Source organism: Lactuca sativa, chromosome 7 (assembly GCF_002870075.4).
Source record: "Lactuca sativa cultivar Salinas chromosome 7, Lsat_Salinas_v11, whole genome shotgun sequence".
Lineage (NCBI taxonomy): Eukaryota > Viridiplantae > Streptophyta > Magnoliopsida > Asterales > Asteraceae > Lactuca > Lactuca sativa.
Genome location: NC_056629.2, coordinates 61,219,748 through 61,236,877, shown reverse-complemented (window position 1 = coordinate 61,236,877; position 17,130 = coordinate 61,219,748). Strand labels below are relative to the sequence as shown.

The window sequence follows — 17,130 nt, the reverse complement described above, 5'->3', positions numbered from 1 at the left end:
TATTGATTACTCATTATTTGTTGTTTCGGGTAATCAACTTCTTACTTGAATTATTACTACACTTGTCCCATGCTCTCAGCATGCACACAATGTTTACCTACGGTCCTTACTTTGTGAAATATATCAAATGAACACATTTCCAATCATACTCATTTCACAACTCCCAATCTTTATCACAAGTGTAAGAATATCAAATTCTTGCCACTTATAGAATATGCTAGATTCTAACATTTTCTGCAATGATCCTTTCGTAAAGTCATAGCTCAAAATCATCAAGACTTGGCCAATCTCTATCAGAACCAATTCTATAGATATGATGTCTCTCACTCAAAGTACATTCCTTTGAACATCCTTCTTGCATAAAGGTTTCTAATCTAGACATAGATTTTCAATATCCAACTCCCAATATGGAAACATTTCCATATTTGCCATATGACAATTCATAGAATCTTATCTATTCATAATAATGCCATCCAATACCATACTTCCAACTACTCACAAGCGACCAGTCCTCAACGAGCTTTGGATCATCCTTTGATAGTTGTTTAATTATTTTAGTCAAAACCGATTCTAGTCCTTTTTCCCTCTAAATGCGCTAGACATTTTGAAAATTTTAGAATGGTCAAATATAATAGAACTGGCAATCAATCCTATACCCGAAGCGTATAGGACACGATGCATAATGTCTTACATAAAGATATGATACTTTATCAATCTTTTGCCATAATATTTTATGTGTCTCGTTCTTACACGATGCATAATGTCTTACAATTTGAAGTACTTTTTCTTTTAGATCTGAGCTTATTAAGAGTTCCTTGATCATAAAGGTGCCAACTTTATGGGTTATTGGGTCTCATGCATGCATTAAGTCACCCAGTAAGTCCTTTTTATGCTTAAGAGCTTCATTTAGACACGCATGAACGTAAAGTTAGCAACTTTACATGATAATTCAGCTCAAGGATATCAGATCTACGTTTTGGAGCAATGTCTTAAGGGATTAAGGGCTAAATGTGAAGGATGGCTGAACAGGAGGAGTACGATGTGCGTACAAGCCAGTACGCATAGTGTACAAGCCCCAAAGCATGTACCCTTAGCGTACAGTTGAGTACGCCCCGCGTACTCAGTCTGTTGGACTTCACATCTTGGGCTGGGAGTTTGGGCCATTCTATTGGGCTTCGATGCTTGGGGTCTTGTAAGGCCATCTGAATGCATGTGTTTGGACTAGGAAAAATTGGTGGGCCTTGGGGGTAAGGCCCATGTAAGGGTTTGGGCCTATTTTGGAAAATTGGCCCATGTTTGGGCCTTTTTGATTATAGGTTTGAGCCTAAGTTTTGGTCTAAACTAGGTAAGGGTAAATTGGTCATTTAACCTAGTTATGGTTTGATAGTTATGGATTGGAATCCAATTGTTAATTGGATGTTATTTGATATTGATAGCTCGGGGATTTGTCGGACCAGTAGCCAGGGAGTTATCAGTGTGATTCAGCAGTGCAAGGTGAGTCTTATTCCGGTGCTCATGAGTCGAAGGCACCAATGTCGGCTCACTAAATTATATACGTAGGATGCTAGCTGTCTTTGTGAGTCTTGCATGTTTTCATGAGCTTGTGTGGTAGAATAGTTGTATATGTGATGACTAGTTGGGTCTAGCTATTATTATTGTGTTATGTAGCTTATATGTGACTAAGACTGCTGATAGTCTCCAAGGTTGCTGATAACCCACCGGGCGTGCTGTTAGCCCACTGATACTGTTGGTATTCCACATGGTTACTGATAACCCATAATTGTTTATTTGAGATGTGTTGCGTGTGGTATTTTGGGGAACTCACTAAGCTTTGTGCTTACGGTTTTCAGTTTATGTTTCAGGTACTTCTGGTTTCAAAAGGAAGAGCTCGGGATGATTGCAGAGTACACACCACCATGTTTTGCATTTTCTTAACTTACTCTGATATGATATGATGATTGACACATTTGTTTTATCTGGATTCTTATGATGATGTTTCTGGAATACTGGTTTTATTGATTAAAAATGAAATTTTTGGGTTTTACTTTTGGGATGTTATAGGTTATTTACGAAGTTGTTAGGGTTTTATGAAGGTTATGCTAGGGTTAGGTTTTTGCTACTAAAGAAGATGAAGGGCGAAAATGATGTTCCAGATTAGCAAACCATGAACATCTATCATTTTCTCTATCAATTTTGTTTTTAGAAGGTTTTTATTTCTAAAAACCCTAGCTCTAACTGGTTCGTATTCATAGGTATGTGTTACATCTCATTGTCAAGAGGTATACACATTTGAAGAGTTAGGATTTTTATAAAACCCTAATCATTTTTGGTTTCATTTCCATTTTCAGGATGTTTGCAGATCAGGAAAACTATACCTTTTTTCATCAAGGAAAATTTTGGTTTTCATCTCTTGAGATAAGTTCCTTCATCGAAGATTAGGGTTTTCAATCTTTCAGACCTCTAATATGTTCTTTAAACTTTATTCACCCATGATAGATCCTGAATTTTTAATGGTGGTAAAATAAATGGAGTGAAGATGGTGGTTGTCACATCCCCTATTTTTCAGAACCGAAAAAAACTTTTCTTTATGCCTACAAAACCATATTATCTTTGTTTTCGAAAAATCTCAGTATATTGAAACATTTTGAGTATAATTGTCATTTTAAAATAACAAACCTTAAGGATGTCATAATCAATACACAACATGAGTTACAACGTAAAGACATGTCGGTCCTGAATACTATTGTAGATTGTCTCTTAATCACTCGACATCCTATTTATGTTTCATCAGCCTTAGCCCTGCTACCTCTGATGCATATAATTTGAGTGGGTGAGGTTTAGGAACCTGGTGAGACACATATGGTTGTTAACCCCATAATATTTTAATTATAATAAATTATATATATATATATATATATATATATATATATATATATATATATATATATATATATATATATATATATATATATCAATCTTGCAAAACCAACTATCATCAAATAATATGGATATATCATCTGGCATAGATATCTATAAGACATTATACTCGTAGTTACCATGCCCATTGATTATATCATACTAATCATATAACGATAAAAGAGGAGGGAAGTTGATAAAAAAAAAAAGGCAAGTTTACTATAAAGAGTTGGAATTAACAAGTTTTTAAAAACGGGATCAAAGTTATCAAATCCTTAAAACTTTGTGGTCAAACTTTAAATATTAAAAAAATCCTAAAAAGTAACCAAAATTGTCAAAATAAATGGAGCTAAGGACTAATTAATTTGACAAAAGTGTAAAATAATTGGACATAAGGACTAAAATTGAAAAAAAAAAAAAAAAAAAAAAAAAAAAAAAAACAAACATATGTGGCCAAAGTCTAAAGGAAGTAAAAATTACTGTTCTTAAAGAAACATATTATTAATCTATTATATAATATAATTAAAAAAAATCTTATTTAAAATTATCCATCAAACATTAACATCTCAGACTGAAAAGTTGTTTGGTAATTGAAAAAGATCTTTTAAAATAGCTTTTTGAGAAGAAGAAAAAGAAGGCTTTTAAAAAGTGACGTATGTGTGACTTTTGGCAACTTTTGCATTTTTTTCTCTTTCCCCCCTCAAAAGTTTAAACAAACACATTTTAAAACCATCTTTTGGAAAAAGATATGAATCAAAAAGTTCTTTTCTAAAAAGGACTTTTTGGTTTGAAAAGTTATCCCAAACACCCCCATAGGTTTTACTAAAGTCTGGTATATTTAAAATAGGAATACTATAATAATGTATATATTTATATTTAATATAGTTAGATGAGAATTTGTCGTTTTTAACAAAATTATCTGTCGTTTATAACAAAATTATTGTTTTGTTTTATATGTGACCATGCAATACGTCGGATTCTATTATAAAAATATTTCTTTCACAAATTTAAAATTATTTATAGGACACCTTTAGTAAAGGAGAATAGTCAAGCCTTATTTTATGTTGTAATTAGACATAAAAATATATAAACTTCGTAATAATATAATAATTAGTTATTTTATCATAGAAGAAAAGAACAAAAAAATATATAAAAGTAATAGCTTAAATAACCACCGGCATGTATCTCAATTGAGATATGATCTCGTGAAAACATGTCACGGGCCATCATTAAGCATTAATTCATTATAATTAGAAATTTAATAACACAATGATATATATGGTCACCTCATAGGGTTTCATTTCATAGGGTTACAGAGGAAGTGATGTCACGTTTGGCACAATACACTTAGACATCTCGTAAGATTTGTCACACTGTTTTAGAAGTTTGTCATTAGACACTTTTGTCATGCATCATTTTCTTTTTAAAAAAGTATATATGTTTTATATAAAAACCCATATAAAACTAAAATTTTTATTAAAATACCAAGAACAAATATATTTGAAATTAAAAGACAGCAAACTTAAAGTTAAAAAAACACATAAGATACTAGAAATTAAAACATGTGAAACATTAAAACAAAATTTCAAATTAAAATAAAACACAACAAAAGTTCATTCAACATGTTAACGTCATTTGTCGCATTGCCTCACAACTTGCCAAAATACAACAAACCGGAAAGATTTGTTAGTTTTTACACAGAAAGTCTCAAACGCATCGACAAATAAAATATTTTCATTTTCACCATTCACTGTTTCACGCCTCATCTTAAGGAAGACAGTGTGAAACTTCATTGCAACTTCGCTTGCATTTCTCCATTTGGAAAAGAGTTTATCTTTACTTCGAGGTCGATCGTCTTCGCGGTTGTATCTTTCGATGATTTTCCTCCAGAAAGTAGGCGCATCGACGCTAATGTTGTTTGGCTCTTTAGTTACATCGACCAATGAACGAACTAATATTATTTTTTCATCCGTTGTCCAAACACGAGCCATTTTTTAGAAATAAAGTTTTAAAGGAGATGGAAAATAAAAATGTTATGAGAGTTGAATTAAGAATGTTTGAATGTGGTAAAAAATAAAAGAAGATATTAGTATTTATAGTAGTTAAGGTAAGGTTTAAAATCAAAAATTAAAAAAAAAAACCGGTAATATTTTGAATAATAAGATATTTTTTTTTGAAAAATTGGTGTTTTTGAAATTATAATGTCTGTTAAAATGGTAAAAAAAAAAAAAATGCATACAACGTCTCTTTCTCTCATCGGCATACCCTTACCAAGTTTGGCCACCAAACTCGACATGTCGAGTTGGTGGCGCGGTGTTTACCGATGTCAGCTCGGATATGCTGAGTCTTGCCTTAACTCACTCCGTCCAAACTAATAGTTTGGAATGTATTTAATTTTTATTCATGGTCAATCTTCACTTTAAATTAAAAAAGAAAAATAGAAATCCCATTAATTTTCTATTTTAAAAACTATATTTTTTCAATTGACTTTTATCGAGATATGTTATGATTTTGTACACGAATAAGAAAATCGGCTACCTAATGATGTTAAAAAAACTTGTCAATAATTAATTTCTTATCTGATAACCAAGTTACTTGTTTGATTATAACTTCTAATCCTAAAATTTTAGATTTTGAAAATTCGTTTCTAACCTTAAATTTTTTTAAAAAATGCTGCTTTAACATATAACGAGAAAAGAGTAGAGTTTTCTTTTCTTTTTTTTTTTTTTTTTTTTTTTTTTTTTTTAACGAATAATATTGGAGTTTTTTATTTTAAAAGATTGTATGTTTAGTGTTGAATTTTTTGCACCTTAACAGATATTATATGTAATGATAGTTTAAACTTAAGATAACTAAAATTTGATGTTAAAAATATATTAAAAAACTGAAAAATGAAAATAAAAAATTGTCATTTAAAAAAGAAGATAAGAAAAACTAAAAAAAAAACAAAAAAAAAAAAAAAAAAAACCTTATATTTAGAATTAGAACACATTAAGAAACACTGAAGAGAAAAAATGAACAAAAAAATACTAGTTTTATAAATATTTTTGAAACTACCAGGTTTTTTTAACTCGCGCGTTGCAGTGCTAATTTTAAACAATAACTTTTATTTAAAGTACGTTGTTATAAACGAAAAAACCCCCATTAACGGTTATTTTAATGAATTATTTGCAAATCTATTCACAGCACAAATCTCAGTAAAACATGTAGCTTCCCTTCCATGAGGATAGTCTTTCTGTTGATGTTATCTAGTAAGCAATTTAACAAAAATCATCAGGGGAAATTGTAAAAAATAACAACATACTTTATGTTTGAGTTTTGATTACCGATAAAGTTTTATCCACAATAGCATGTACTTTCTAAGTACAATGGTTTAATGAGAAAAAAAATAAGAATAAGAAATGAAAGTAAAATATTATATTAGACAACAAAATGAAAGAATGTTTCAACAAAATGAAAAAATATTTCTATTTCTTGCATTTGGCCCCTCGGCTAAATGTAATATATATATATATATATATATATATATATATATATATATATATATATATATATATATATATATATATATATATATATATATATATATATATATATATATATATATATATATATATATATATATATATATATATATTCTTTCATTTTAGCATCTTACGTACATTTAATCCTCTTTTTTTTTTTAAAAAAAAAATTACTTTAGTGTCTACTCTGCTAGAATTAGGTACATTCCTATTAACTCATAGTGCTTTGAAAATACAATGCTAGAGTTTGGAAAATTTTCAAAGCATAAAACAAACATCCTATTTATTTTGAGTTTTGTGTATTGATGACATTTTACCCTCAGCAGCATTGTACTTTCTAAGTTTAATGGTTTAATAGAAAAAAAAAATTAAAAAAAATATAAGAAAAAAAAAACTTAAAATTTTTAAAAAAGAATAAGAAATGAAAGTAAGATTCTATATTAGACAAAAAATAAAAAACATATTGTTATTTCTTGCATTTAGCCCTATCCACACTAAATGTAAGAAAAAGCAAGGTAATTTCATTTTGTTGTCTAATATAACATCTTGCTTTCATTTTATTATTATTATTATTATTATTATTATTACATCAATGTCTACTCTACTAGAAAATGTCATTAAAAATACAATTTTCACATGCTATAACTTGATGAAAATTTTCAAAGTAAATGTGTTTCTAAGAAAAAAACATTAAGTACAATGCTATAACTTAATAAACATTACCTTGAGCCTTTAGTGAAGATAACTTGGGCGGAAAAACATACGAGGCTAATCATATAACATTGCGGCTCCATTTTATTAAAACCAAAAAAAAGGCATGGCGTTATTATTCTACTACTGGTAAAGAAACATGATCGATCAAAAATACTCACTTTGTACCATGAAAACTGAAATGCCAGTCTTGAAACTCAGTTTAATGATATGTATTTAAACTTGAAACTTCCCAAATCTTTTTTCTTGCATTTTTCATGGGATTGAAGCTGTATAATTTACATATTTAATTCAAAAGTGTTTATAAAAAGCGGGGCGATTTAATATTACAGAAAATAGACCTCTAGAACAATGCAAATGTAGAAGATAACCATGAGAAAACACCACCAATGGCAATAACACCTACAACAAAAGAACGAAATTAAAATAGTAAATATCAAAACTTAATGGACTTTTTTTACATGCAATTATTCAAAACATAACTATAATTCTTGGTCAAAATCGTTGATGCCAAGTCCCACGCTCCTTGAAAACCCCATAAGATTGCCTATTTCCCCTGTAACACCAAAATATGAAGAAATTAATCACATTTAAGAACATTTAAAAAAAACGACACATAATACATGACTGCATAAACTGATCAAACTAACAACAAGTAGTTCTGACATCATCACCGATCATTTTCTTTCTCTCCTAATAGTTTATACATAAGAATACCCAATTAGTGATTTGTTTGACGATGAGAAAAAGAACGTTAGATTAGATGATTGCTTGTAAAACTTTCAATCCTCCACCATGCTTGACAGATTAAAAAACACAACATTATCTACTCATTTTGACTAAAAACATATCGACTATTACCATACAAAAACGATAAAGAAAACTCATCCATGGAGATTGAACAATTAAAATAATTGGTGTATGGTTCATTTTGTTAAACAATGGGAATATATCGATGGAATAAAGTGGCCATTAGCACCACTTACAGACCTACAAAACCCACAAATAAAAACCAGTAAAAGGAAAAAGAAATCAGAGAAATGCCGAAGTATCCAAACCTCGGTAATTAAGAAACCCGAAAATGATAAACATTGTGTTGGAAGCCTAAGTTGGTGCGGATCTTTGAGGCCAAGCAATTATACAATTCGGTATGTTAGGCTCTATAAATACAATGTCTAACTTATAACACCCTCAAATTCAGGCTAGTCAGTTTAGAGATAATAAGCGTTAAAAATGACTTTTTGATAAAAGTTTATTTAGGATAAATAATCTTAACCAAAGTTATAGTATATGTCACAAGGATTCCGTACATATAAAGAACGCTGAAATTCAACTTATAAAGAAGAAGTTGTGACCCATCGAAGTTTCGTGATTAAACCGACACGACTCCACGTATCGTAAAAAGTAATTTTTTGATAAATTATTTTTTTGCCTTAGTGATCTAAAAAAAGTCGTAGTAGTCGTTAAACCAAGAACGCGCATATAAAGAACGTCCAAATCTGAATTCATCTAAGGAAGTTATGATTTTTCTAAGATTCAGCGTAGCAGTGCATAGCTCAGAAATCGAATTTTAGATCGATCGATTGTTAGCTGACACAATCTAAACGAGAATTGAAAATCTCATTAATAAGAGCTCAATGATATAAAAACAGTCGAAAACGGATGTCATATGACAAATTTATGAATATTTAACGGACTTTTAACTGTTTAAGCATGTTAAAATATAACTTTAAAAATAAAGTCAAAATTAGCCGACGATGTCTAAACGAAAATCCATATTTCATGCAAGAACCCAACCTTTGACTTTTCTTGTTTTACCCTTTGACTTCACAACACAATTCAAAAGGTTTAGATCTCATAACCATCATTACCTCCTTCCAAAAGGTCTAAACATTGCCTCCTTAAGGCCCAAAGGATTTACACAATCGACTTTCGACCCACGACCATGAATCACAGAATGATCCTGAACAGGGTGCTACATACAAGAATTATCCTTGACCTGTAGAACCTTTGGAAGCAAGCACCACAAGTGTCATGCCTCTATTGGTTAACACCCAAGCTAGCAAGAAGGAGATTATGGAGAGAAGAGAGGAAAGGCTTAGAATTTTGGCTATCCTTTTGAATGGAATGGTGGCCGTAAATACAAGGGCTAAGATCTTTTATATAGAGGTACAAGGAAACCTTAGATAACACTAATTTGAATTAAATAATATTAATTCAACTTTTTGATAATTATCTACTTCCCTATTATCCACATGGGATATTCTAGGAATCCTAGAATATCCCTCCTAAAACTGTCCACTCTATGTGTGGAAGGTTCTGGAGCCTTTTATTCAACTATTAAATAATTTCCCTTTAGACCATGCACTTTTAATTAATTATTTTAATCCCAATTAATTCAAATTAATTTCTGATTAATTATTTATCAAAGATTATTGTTTCTAGTTAATATATTGTTCTCATAATATATTAATAAATTATTTATTTCAATTTATTAATCAAATAATAAATCAACCGCTCTCTCCAAAATCATCCTGTCTAATTGCTAGGTTTGAGGGCAACCCAAAAGGATCGTGCTACTATCAATTCAAATTAATACTAATTAAAGTTATGGGTTTAGAAACCTAATCCAACAGTCTTCCACTTGGATAAGTTTGTAACTATGATTGCCAGTATAACTTTCGAATCAATCAGTAAATTGTAGCTTCAAAAAGCCGTTATCGAACTCTGATCCAGTCAGTTACATGTCCTAAGATAAGTGATCATATAATTCTAAATTTTGCAAGATATCATTCATAGAATAGAATCAATCTCAATGTCTAGTACTTTGTTTCCCAATTTATGATTTGTAATGACATAGAACTTCTAATTGAACACATCAATTTAGTCCTGGTCGGGCCCGACACTATAAGTTAACACCAAATCACCGAGGAGCCCAAAGATATCGCTTTTCCTATTATGAAAGGAACGAATAAACTTTGACTTATATACTTGCACCATTTACTCATCAAATCATACACAACAATATGTTTTATAACATCAAGTTACTGATGCGTTTACGCATTATCAATGCACAACTAAGTTGTAAACTACAACTCATATATCTCCGTTTTAAGATTATAAGATGTTATCATCTCAAAGTTACTTATGACAAATTCCATGAAGTAATTCTCTGAGCGTGGGTTAATCCAATACTTAAATCTCCTTTTTTAAGTACCTGTGAACATTGCACCAATACTATTGTTATGTTTAACTCCTTAGACAATCTACAATCCATTTCATGACAGTCTTAATTCACTACTTACTTCCAAAGTATGAACAACTGTGGAGTTTTGAATAATCGAATAATTCGGGAAGTAAAACATGCAAAGTGAACACAAGAGTAAGCAATTGACAAAAGGTAGTAAACAAACTCATAAATAATTCTCAATTATTTAATCATAAAAACTTAATTACATTTACTTTGTTACAAGTTTCAAAATAACTATCTAATTACTAAAACTAATAACATCTCACAGACCTATGCTCCTGCCATGTTGAATGTGTTTAACCCTAATCAGACCCTTTGTGAGTGGAGTTGCAGGATTCTATTCAGATGATACCCTATTCACTACGAGGTGGCATTCTTCTACTCTATGTCTAATGAAATGGTATTTTCTATCAATATGTCTTGATCTTCCATGATCTATTGGTTCCTTTGTCAAGGAAACCGCTCCTTCATTATCACAAAACATTTCCATTGGCTCCTTGATGGTTAACACAACTCCAAGATCTCTGATGAAGTTCTTCAACCAAATTGCTTCCTTCAATGCTTCACTAGCTGCTATGTACTCTGATTCAGATAGAATCAACCACCGTTTCTTGCTTGGAACTTTTCTAAGTAACTACTCCTACATTTAAGGTAAACACCCAACCATATTGAGAACGAAAGTTTTCTTTGTCTGTTTGAAAGTTGGTGTCACTATACCTAGTTACTCTCAATGTATCACTACTACCAAGTACTAGGACCCAGTCCTTAGTCCTTCGCAGATACTTGAGAATATTCTTAACTGTTATCCAATGAGCTTTACCTGGATTTCCCTAATAATGACTGACCATGCTCAAAGAAAAGGACACATCAGGGCGAGTACATGTCATAGCATACATGATAGATCCAACGGCGGAAGCATGTGAAACTCTATTCATTTTTGCTATCTTCGCATCGGTACTCGGACTCTGAGTCTTACTCAGTTTGGAATTACTCTGGATGGTGAGTTCTACTTTCTTGTAATTTTCCATACTAAAACGTTTTAGCACCTTTTCCAAGTATGTATTTTGACTAAGTTCAATTAGTCTCTTACTCCTGTCTCTTAGAATTCTTATCCCCAGAATATAAGCAGCCTCTCCTAGATCCTTCCTAGCGAAACACTTTCCAAGCCAAGACTTAGGTAGTGTTTGATATGCGTCTGACGAAGTCCGGTCAGACGATTTTGGCTGACTCGGTCAGCAAAAACGTGTTTGGTAATCCAGCTATTGGCATCTAATTCAGTAAGAAAAGTCTGATTCAGATAGAAGATGTAAAATATCTGACTGAGAAAAAAGGATACATTTCCATCATTACCCTTTCCTTACTGTTTCTCAACGCCTTCATCGGTCCATCATCATTCTTCTCCATCGATTCTTATAGAGCCTCCATAGCCACGCACCAACCGACAGTATTGAGGATTTATGTAATATTCATCGACCGACGATCTCCTCCACAATAACGCCTCCATCAAGTGCCTCTTCTTATCAGGTATGAAATTGGGATTCGATTGTTGCCAAATTGCAATATTTTTACAATCTATATTTTCGATGTGTAATGAAATTTGTGGGGTTTTGGTGTAGGCAGGCGTAAACATGGTTGCAGAGCTGATTGGAGTTACTTTGGGTCCAAGAAGTAGGAATGTAGTGTTGCAGAACAAGTATGGTCCTCCTAAGATTGTTAATGATGGCGAAATTGTTCTCAAAGAGGCCAGTAGAAGAATTTTCTTCCATAATTTTTGTTTTTTCTATTATTTAACAATTGGGTTCATCTGTTGGTTCTTCTCCAAAAATCTGTAAAATGTTTATAAACATTAATGAACTATGCATCCCAACGTAAGTAGTTTAAACTGGTTACAAATGTTTATTTAGTATTTATGTAAATGGACTCCAATAGAGTTATCTTCCAAGTGTTTGTTGATTTGCCTCAATGAGATTCATTCCACTACTAATAATTGCTTTATTTAGATTCAATTAGAGGACCCTATTGAGAATGTTGGTATGAAACTAGTTGCAATTGATTTTTGCTCTCGGATGTTTCATGTTAATCTTGATTTTGATACCTGAAGGCTGATGATTTTTTCTCATACACACATACATACATATCACGTGTTAGTGGATATGAAGGTTGGTGAACTTGTTGGTTGATATGGAGAAAAGGGTGGAATGGTGGGGGTAAGGTGGAGGTTCTATGGATGGATGGGGTTATGGTGGAGGTTCAAGATGGGTGATAGTGGCGTAGATGATCTACGGGAATAGAGAAGGGTGGTTGTAGAGGTGATGATTCATCTGTTAAATACATTTGTGATGCTTTAAACAAGTTTTTTTTTCAAGATATCATCTGTTGAATAGACTTGTGATGATTCAAACAAGTTTTTTTCTCTTTCAAAAAAACTTTATACCTTTGTGATGATTTCAATGTGTTAGATATTTATGTTTTAGGATGTTGATTTGGAACGAGTGTGAGCTAATATTTGTAGAACAAATACTAGTATGTTTTTATAATTCTTTAACCACTTGTCCATCCCCGTATAAAGCAATAGGGTAAAATCATCATTTTTCATCAGTCAACTCATTAGTCAGATTTAGGGCAAATGTCATATTAACCCAACGAACTTTTCACGTTTGTCCCATTTAGTCACCAAAGTTATTTTTTTGCGCAATAGGTCACTAAACTTGTTGGTAACCTGTTAATTACACCATTTTACCTGATTTTATAGGTTGCCCAGTATGACTTGCCATTTTACTCCGATCTACATCACCTCAAATTCATTATCTCCTTCTTTCCTTTCGTCTCTACACATCTAATTGCATTCTTCGTTCTTTCCTCTAATCACACACATTTGGGTTTGACTCTCATTTGAATTTGGAATTAAAAATTAAGAATTGGGGATGATTTTATCATAAATGGTTTGACGATTCAGAGAAGCTTCAATGGTGGTGGTGAATTTATATAGAATAATTGCAATAATTCCAGCAGACAAACCTCCCAGAAACGCCTGAAGAGGTAACGGGGGAGCATTTGCCTCAACCGGAGTCATTGCTTTCAAACTCTCAAGTGCCTCCTCCTTCAACATCTTTTTAGTTTTTGGTCTCTTAGACCTAAATTTCTAGTCCATAGACAAAATTCTCAACTCAATCATTGCTAATACTCGCATATAACTGCAATAGGTTCAGTTGCGAATCATAATTACGGTTTATACAAATCAAACCCCTATGATAAAGAGAGAGAGAGAGAGAGAACATGAACCAGTTCTTTGGCACGCTTTGCACGACGACGGAGGGATCGAATGAGGAAGATGGATATGGTGTCAGTGTCGGTGAGGAGAACGTTGGTGGCAACTTGGAGAGTGGTAGGGTCATCGTCAATGGATATAAATGAAGGTATAGAGAAGGGGAGTTCGATGGGTCCATCTTCAGGCAAGGTCGAATCGGGAGTTGAATTACCAATAGGGAAAGAGGCCGGTTTCATAAACCTTCCCGAAGTCGAAATTGAACCGAAATTGATTCTCAGTTTCACCTTCTCCGGAAGAAGATACATCGGATTTCTTCGCACTTACGATTAATCTCCTAGGGTTTTTGAGTGAAGCGAGACTGGTGTGAGGTGTAGTGGCAAGGAGAGAAATGAGTTAGAGGTGAGATCTGGAGCCATGATTGAAAGCAAATGACGGTTGACTCTCTATCTCTGGCTCTTTTGTGTGGGATTTGGGGGTGTGATTGAATCCATTCAGTGTGTGACCTATTGAGTAGAAAAATAACTTTGGTGACTAAATCGGACAAACGTGAAAAGTTCGTTGGGTTAATATGACATTTACCATAGTCAAATCCTTCCTGGCATGTATATTACCTTTGAATCTGGTTGCAGGTAAGAAAATGGTATTTTAAAACATAGAAATGAGACTTTATTACTTTAATGTGCAAAAAAAATAGTTTAGTGACCTTTTAAAATAAACGCGAAAAGTTTGATGGGCTAATATGACATTTGCCCTCAGATTTACAATCAAACAACATGGTTTCTTACTCAGTCAGAATTTCTTACTCAGACAGACCTTTTCCAGTCAGCACTTTTTCAGCCAGCAACTATGAAACGGGACCTTAACCTCATGCAAAGTTGGAATGTTATTTCCTGTAAGAAGTATGTCATCAACATACAATACAAGTAAGGTTACTATACCCCACTAGCTTTGACATATACACAGGACTTATAATCACTTCTTGAGAAGCCAAACTATTTAACCTTCTCATCGAAACAAAGATTCCATCTGTGAGAAGCTTGTTTCAATCCATATATGGATTTCTCAAGCTTGCACACTATATTAGGAAACTTTGCATCAACAGAACCCTCTGGCTAACTCATGTAAACATCCTCAGCTAACTTCCCATTATGGAAAACGATTTTGACATCCATCTGCAAAATTTCATAGTCATAAAAGGCAACTATGGCTAGCATTATCCTAATAGATTTTATCTTAGCCACTGGTGAGGAGGTCTCATCATAGTCAATCCCTAGGGTATGAGTAAATCCCTTTGCAACCAGTCGTGCTTTGAATGTGTATACATTACCATCCATGTCGGTCTTCTTCTTAAAGATCCATTTGCAATTGTCTTCTGACCAGGTTGTTGATCAACCAAATTCTAAAATTGGTTTTTAGACATGGAATTGATCTCGTTGTCCATTGTTTTTTTCCATTTGGCTGCCTCAGGGCTTGCAATTGCTTCCTTGTAGTTAGTCGGTTCATCCAAATTTACCAATGTACTATCATGATAAACATATCACCATCTGTAATAATATGGAAGCCATAGAACTCAGGTGCCATGCTAACTCTACTGGAACACCTAAGAGGTAATGAATTGCCAACTGGTTCAACTGGAATCTCTTCCTCGGGTTGAACATTAGCGTCTTTAGAGATTGCTTCATCGTTTGACTCTTGAATCTCTTCAATGTCAATGGTACTCCCATTGTCCTCTTTGCATATGATCTCTCTCACGCGAAAGAATCCTCTTCATGATACACAGACCACATTCTCACTAGGTCTATATAACAAATACCCAAAGGACTTCTGTGGGTAGCCGATGAAAATACATCTATCACTACGAGGTTCAAGCTTATTGTGAGTCTCTCATTTATGTTTTCACTATTGAACGTATAACTAAGAACATAAAAATAAGAACCCTAGAAATCCTAGGTAGTTTTTGAAAAAACACAAGAAAGGGTTTAAGATTACATACCTTATTGTTATTATAGTAAATAACAATTATCCTTAACTTATAGAACCTTTGGAAGCACGCACCACAAATGTCGTGCCTCTATTGGTTTACACCCAAGCTAGCAAGAAAGAGATTATGGAGAGAGGATAGGGAAGGATTAGAATTTCGGCAACCCTTTTGAATGGAATGGTGGCCAAAAATACAATGGCAATGGTCCTTTATATAGTGGTACAAGGAAACTCTAGATAAGCATAATTTGAATTAAATAATATTAATTCAAATTTGGTAATTATCTACTTCCATATTATCCACATGGGATATTCCAAAAACCCTAGAATATCCCTCCTAAAACCGTTCACCCTATGTATGGAAGGTTTTGGAGCCTTTTGTTCAACTACTGAACAATTGCACTTTAGACCCTACACTTTTAATTAATTCTTTTAATCCCAAAATTAATTCCAATTAATTTCTGATTAATTATTAATTAAATATTACTATTTCTAATTAATCTATTATTCTCATAATATATTAATAAATTATTTATTTCAATTTATTAATCAAATAATAAATCAACCTCTCTCTTTAAAATCATCATGTCTAATTGCTAGGTTTTAGGGCAACCCAAAAGGACTATGTTACTATCAATTCAAGTTTATACCAATTATAGTTATGGGCTTAGACACTCAATATAACAGAGAGATGAAAGATGATATAGATGACGAGAGATGAAAGACGAAATAGATGATGAGAGGCCTTGACTTTAATGATGACATCATCTAGTGGAGTATAGGTGACAACCACAGACTATTCTAGACAATCTAATGGAACGCTGGCAGACTTGCATCCTGTAGGTGTTTATGAACCATGTGTTGATCATATGTACTCTAAAAACCCATTGGCATGTATTGTGGGTGGACACCCTAAAATAGTATTGTTAATAAAGAAGATAAACCTTGGCAACTATGGACTTAATGCGTATTAGATAAACATTGACAGCTATGGACTTAGTGCGTAATAGATAACACTAGCAGTTATGGACTTAGTTCTTATTAGAAAAATCCTGGCAGTGATGGACTTAGTGCCTATTCCTTAGGAATAAATGTAGAAGAATACGTATTGACAAGTATCATGGTGGAATTCGTGAACTAGTACTGTCAGCATAGATGATTCTTAGGGTAGATCCTTAAGAATAAAGAAGATAATGGGGATAAAAAATTGGGTTAATTTTTTGATGCTTAAACATATTAATTATATAAATGTGGGTTGAAACCTTATGTACTCACCAGGTTTCCCAATCTGACAATTGTATCACAGGTAGCGATATGAAAGATACATTATGTTGAGAGATTTGAGGATTATTAGGCCACGAGTTTAATTACTGTAAGACTTGCAATATTTCATTATGCTTATGTTTATGTATTGATGATGACATCCCAATGTTTTAATATAAATAAAATACATTTCTTCGGAAATTTTTTGATAATAACAT

At 32.6% G+C, this 17,130-nt stretch overlaps 1 protein-coding gene across 1 annotated transcript; it reads right to left on the bottom strand.

Moving 5' to 3' along the window:
* Positions 1-13,312: 13,312 nt before the first annotated feature.
* On the bottom strand, positions 13,313-13,974 carry LOC111883762 (uncharacterized). Its single transcript, XM_023880081.1, has 2 exons — positions 13,684-13,974; positions 13,313-13,543 (listed from the first exon to the last, which is right to left on the bottom strand). Exons 1-2 carry the CDS (start codon positions 13,972-13,974, stop codon positions 13,313-13,315), a joined length of 522 nt encoding a protein of 173 aa, XP_023735849.1.
* Positions 13,975-17,130: the final 3,156 nt, after the last annotated feature.